The sequence below is a fragment of the Boleophthalmus pectinirostris genome, unplaced genomic scaffold (genome assembly GCF_026225935.1).
Source record: "Boleophthalmus pectinirostris isolate CB_2022bp ecotype Guang Dong unplaced genomic scaffold, ASM2622593v1 HiC_scaffold_2299, whole genome shotgun sequence".
Classification (NCBI taxonomy): Eukaryota; Metazoa; Chordata; class Actinopteri; order Gobiiformes; family Gobiidae; genus Boleophthalmus; species Boleophthalmus pectinirostris.
The window spans coordinates 14,038-19,000 of NW_026571206.1; the positions used below are offsets into that span (position 1 = coordinate 14,038).

General features: G+C 52.8%; 2 protein-coding genes across 2 annotated transcripts in view; one reads left to right on the forward strand and one right to left on the reverse strand.

Annotated features, from left to right (window-relative positions):
- The window catches only part of LOC110170264 (putative leucine-rich repeat-containing protein DDB_G0290503), a 12,696-nt gene extending 12,032 nt beyond the window's left edge, over positions 1–664 (reverse strand). Inside the window, exons 1-3 of the mRNA XM_055158829.1 lie at positions 572–664; positions 277–373; positions 32–146 (exon numbers count right to left, since the gene is read on the reverse strand). Coding sequence (XP_055014804.1) covers positions 32–146; positions 277–373; positions 572–664 — 305 coding nt within the window. The remainder of the gene's footprint in view (positions 1–31; positions 147–276; positions 374–571) is intronic.
- A 1,449-nt stretch (positions 665–2,113) lies between these two features.
- khk (ketohexokinase) lies at positions 2,114–4,703 on the forward strand (the record flags this gene model as incomplete). The annotated part of the gene is made up of 5 exons (XM_055158828.1): positions 2,114–2,306; positions 2,911–3,045; positions 3,316–3,450; positions 3,755–3,883; positions 4,631–4,703. Coding segments are annotated over exons 1-5 (591 nt in total), but the record flags the coding sequence as incomplete, so codon positions are not given.
- Between the last annotated feature and the right edge of the window lie 260 nt (positions 4,704–4,963).

The window sequence follows — 4,963 nt, forward strand, 5'->3', positions numbered from 1 at the left end:
TCTGAAGAGGGCGCTCAGGGACAGTCCGGACCCGCTCAGGGACAGTCCGGACCCGGTCTTGTTCAAACTGGACTCTGAGCTCACTTTGGGGAAATCTGTCTTCTGATTGGACGAGGCCGACGTCTCTCCAACCAACCACGAGATACCTGCACAGGAGACAGCCAATCAGAGGAGAGGAGAGAGACAGCCAATCAGACGAGAGAGCGACAGCCAATCAGTAGTAGCAGTGGTAGTACTTGTAGTACTTGTAGTAACTTTAGTACTTGTAGTACTCACTCCCCACAGGTTCTCCGCTCCAGTTGACTTTCTCCACGTCGTCTTCATCGTCGTCTGTGAGTTTGATGCTGTTCACGGCCAAACGAGACTCTCTGAGCTGAAACAAGACCAGAACTAAACCAGGACTAAACCAGAACTAAACCAGGTCTAAACCAGAACTAAACCAGGTCTAAACCAGGACTAAAACCAGGATACCGGTCTGACCAGGTCTAAGCGGACTAACAGAAACTAAACCAGGTCTAAACCAGGACTAAAACCAGGTCTAAACCAGGTCTAAACCAGGACTTGGACTGACCTTGGTGAAATCGTCTTCGTCGTCGTCGAAGGTAAAAGCTTTGAACTGAGAAGTGTTCCAATAATCATCCTCCTCCCCCTTGGACCGGTGCATCTGAAAGACCAAAGAACCAGGACTAAAACTGGGTCTAAACCAGGACTAAAACTGGTCTAACCAGGTACTAAAACTGGGTCTAAACTAAAACTGAGTCTAAACCAGGACTAAAACAGGACTAAAATTGGGTTAAACTAAGACTACAACAGGTCTACATCAGGACTAAAACTGAGTCTAAACCAGGACTTAAACAGGACTAAAATTGGGTCTAAACTAAGACTACAACAGGTCTACATCAGGACTAAAATTGGGTCTAAACTAAGACTACAACAGGTCTACATCAGGACTAAAACTGAGTCTAAACCAAACCTAAACCAGGTCTAAACTTGGACCAAAAAACCAGAAATAAAACTGGGTCTAAATCGGGACTAAAACTGGGTCTAAAATTGGGTCTAAACCTGGACTAAAACTGGGTCTAAACTAGGACTAAAACAGGACTAAACCAAGTCTAAACCAGGTCCAGGTCTAAACCAGGTCCAGGTCTAAACCAGGTCCAGGTCCAGGTCCTGTCTGTTTTTCTCTCTGTTTTTCTCTCTTTTTGTGTGTTTTTCGGGTTTGTCCGCAGGTTTCTGGCACTTTTTGCTGTCCGAACCTCCCGCTGATGTTCCGTAGTGTGTCTTTAGTCCGTGTGAGCGCTGCACTTTTATTTCTTTACCTTTAAAAAGCTCCGTGTTTGTGTTTTTATTCCCCCTCAGCTTCTCCTCCGCGCTCTGTCACCGCGGCGCTCGCACTTCCGGGTGTCTCCGCGCGGGGCATGACGGGAGCTGTAGTCCTGCTGCGCTCTTCCGCCCTTCCGCTCTCCTCCCCCCGCAGTTCGGTTCAGAGTCTGCGGGGGGCGCTGTGGTCCGCGTCACTCTGGACCGGGCCAGAAGAAGCAGCGGGTAAACAGGTCCAAAGTGCACGAGGGCAGTCCGGGATAGTCCTGGTTTAGTCCTGGTTTAGACCTGGTTTAGTCCTGGTTTAGTTCTGGTTTAGTTCTGGTTTAGTCCTGGTTTAGACCGGTTTAGTCCTTGGTTTAGACCCGGTTTAGTCTGGTTTAGTCCCTGTTTAGACCCGGTTTAGTTGGTTTAGTCCTGGTTTAACCCTGGTTTAAGTCCTGGTTTAGTCCTGGTTTAGTCCTGGTTTAGTCCCGGTTAGTCCTGGTTTAGACCTGGGTTTAGTCCCTGGTTTAGTCCTGGTTTAGTCCTTTAGGTTTAGAGACCTTTTATTAGTCCTGGTTAGACCTGGTTTTAGTCCTGGTTTAGTCCTGGTTTAGACCTTTTTTAGTAAGTCCTTAAGTTTAGACCTTTTTAGTCCTCGTTTAGACACCCTGGTTTAGTCCTGGTTTTGACCTGTTTTGACCTTTTTAGTCCTGGTTTAGACCCTGGTTTTTAGTCCTGGTTAGACCGGGTTTTTAGACCCTTTTTTAGTCCTGATTTAGAGTTTTAGGACCTGGTTAGACCTGGTTTAACCCGGTTTAGAACCTGGTTTAGACCTGGTTTAGACCCAGATCAGGAGGTCAGGACCCGGCTGGAGGTGCAGGGATGGAGCGGGGAGCGGGGACCTGGAGGAGCCCGGGGAAGAGGGTCCTGTGTGTGGGACTCGTGTGTCTGGACATCATCAACGTGGTGGACAAGTTCCCACTCGAGGACTCGGACACCAGGTGAGTCCAGACCCGGACTGGACCAGGACTGGGCCAGGACTTTGTGTGTGTTACAGGTGTGTATCTCAGGTGTGTGTCTCAGGTGTGTGTGTGTCTCAGGTGTGTGTGTGTCTCAGGTGTGTGTCTCAGGTGTGTGTGTTCCAGCTCAGGTTGTGTGTGTGTCTGGTGTGTGTGTTTACAGGTGTGTCTCAGGTGTGTGTGTGTGTGTGTGGTGTCTCAGGTTGTGTGTGTCTCAGGTGTGTGTGTTCCAGGTGTGTGTCTCAGGTGTGTGTCTCAGGTGTGTGTGTTCCAGGTGTGTGTCTCAGGTGTGTGTGTTCCAGGTGTGTGTCTCAGGTGTGTGTGTCTAGGTGTGTGTTCCAGGTGTGTGTGTTCCAGGAGTGTGTCTCAGGTGTGTGTGTTCCAGGTGTGTGTCTCCAGGTGTGTGTCTCAGGTGTGTGTGTTCCAGGTGTGTGTCTCAGGTGTGTGTGTTCCAGGTGTGTGTCTCAGGTTGTGTGGTGTGTCCCAGGTGTGTCTCAGGTGTGTGTGTTCCAGGTGTGTGTCTCAGGTGTGTGTGTCTCAGGTGTGTGTCTCAGGTGTGTGTGGTTCTCAGGTGTGTGTGTTCCAGGTGTGTGTCTCAGGTGTGTGTGTTTCAGGTGTGTGTGTTCCAGCGCGGGGGAAACGCCTCAAACTGCTCCGTTCTGTCTCTGCTCGGAACCAACTCGTCCCTCATGGGCTCCATCAGTCCAGGACCGGTCTCAGAGTGAGTCCCAGACCAGGACTAACCGGGACGGACAGACGGACCAGACCAGACCGGAAGACAGGATGAACCAGGATTAACAGCCTAAGAAGTTGTGTGTTTTTGTAGTTTTATTCTGGAGGAAGTTGAGTGTTTTTGTAGTTTTATTCTGGAGGAAGTTGAGTGTTTTTGTAGTTTTATTTTAGAGGAAGTTGCGTGTTTTTGTAGTTTTATTCTGGAGGAAGTTGAGTGTTTTTGTAGTTTTATTCTGGAGGAAGTTGTCTCTTTTTGTAGTTTTATTCTGGAGGACTTCAGGAAGTTCCACATCGACGTGTCTCTGGTCACGGAGCATGCTCAGTGCGTAGTTCCCACCTCCATCGTCATCGCCAATCGGAGCAGCGGCTCACGCACCATCCTGCACATGAACAGGTGTGTCACATGACCTGTCACATGACCTCCTGAGCGCTGATTGGACCGTGCCTAAGCCCCGCCCCAAAGCTCCAAATGCAGCTCATGGAGGCTGGCGGCGTCTGCCTCGGCGGCGTCTGCCTCGGCGGCGTCTGCCTCGGCGGCGTCTGCCTCGGCGGCGTTTGCCCTGCCGGCGTTTTAGATCTGGAGGTGGGATGAGGAGTTTGTCCGTGGACACAGTTTGAGGAAATCAGGCTGGAACTTCAGCCGGACTTTAGAAACGCAGAGGAAACACGCTGCGTGTTGACCCTGTGTGTCCTCGTAGCTTCATCGTGGCGGACCTGGCGCGGCTCCGCGTGGCCTCGGAGCTCGTCTGGGTTGAGGGTTCGACTCCGGTCGCCTGCTGCGTCGTGTGTCCGCCCAACGGCACCCGGACCGTGGTGCTGTACGACACGTAAGCCCCGCCCTCTCGCTTCCACCAGCCCCGCCCTCACCGCCACCACCACCCCGCCCTCCCCCCCACCACCCGCCCTCACCCACCACCAGCCGCCATACCACCACCACCAGTCCGCCCTCACACCACCACCAGCCCCGCCTCACCACCACCACCAGCCACCAGCCCGCCCTCACCACCACACCAGTCCGCTCACCAACCACCAGCCCCGCCTCACACACACCAGCCGCCCTCTCCGCTGCACCGCCCGCCTCACCACCCCGGCCGCCTCACCACCACCACCGCCCGCCCTCACCCACCCCGGCCCGCTCACCACGCCGGCCCGCCTCACCACCACCAGCCCGCCTCACCCACCACCAGCCCCGCCCTCACACACCGCCAGCCCCGCCCTCTCCGCTGCCCCCCAAACCAGGCCCGCCCTCACCACCCCGGGCCCTGGCCCGCCAGCGCCGCTGGCCCGCCTACCACAGCCCCACTTCGCGCGCCGGCCCCGCCTCACCGCCGCGGCCCCCCTCACCGAAATGGAGCTGGCATCATGGGCCAATCAGGCTCGTATTTAAAAACCATTTAATTAAATGATGAGATCTTAACGGGGCTTAATCACTGTCCAATCACGATCCAGCGTCTGTTGATGATTCTGTGATGTCCAATCACGATCCAGCGTCTGTTGATGATTCTGTGATGTCATTCGTCCGGTTTTTCCCAAAATCTCAAACTCCAGATTCAAACTTTTTTTTGACGTCACAGAAACCTCCCGGACGTTTCTCCCGACGATTTCTCCAAAGTCGACCTGCGACATTTCAACTGGATCCACTTTGAGGTAAAGACCAGGACCAGGACTAAAACCAGGACTAAACCAGGTCTAAACCAGGACTAAACCAGGACTAAACCAGGACTAAACAGACTAAACAGGACTAAACTTGGACAACTTTGGAACTAAACCAGGACTAAACCAGGACATAAACCAGGTCTAAACCAGTGGCCTCAGTTTATAATCTCGCTACGCAAAAATCCGTGCGTCTCTACGCAACGCGGTATTTATAAAACTCGCCTAAGTCGTGGCTCTTTGTTTAACTTACA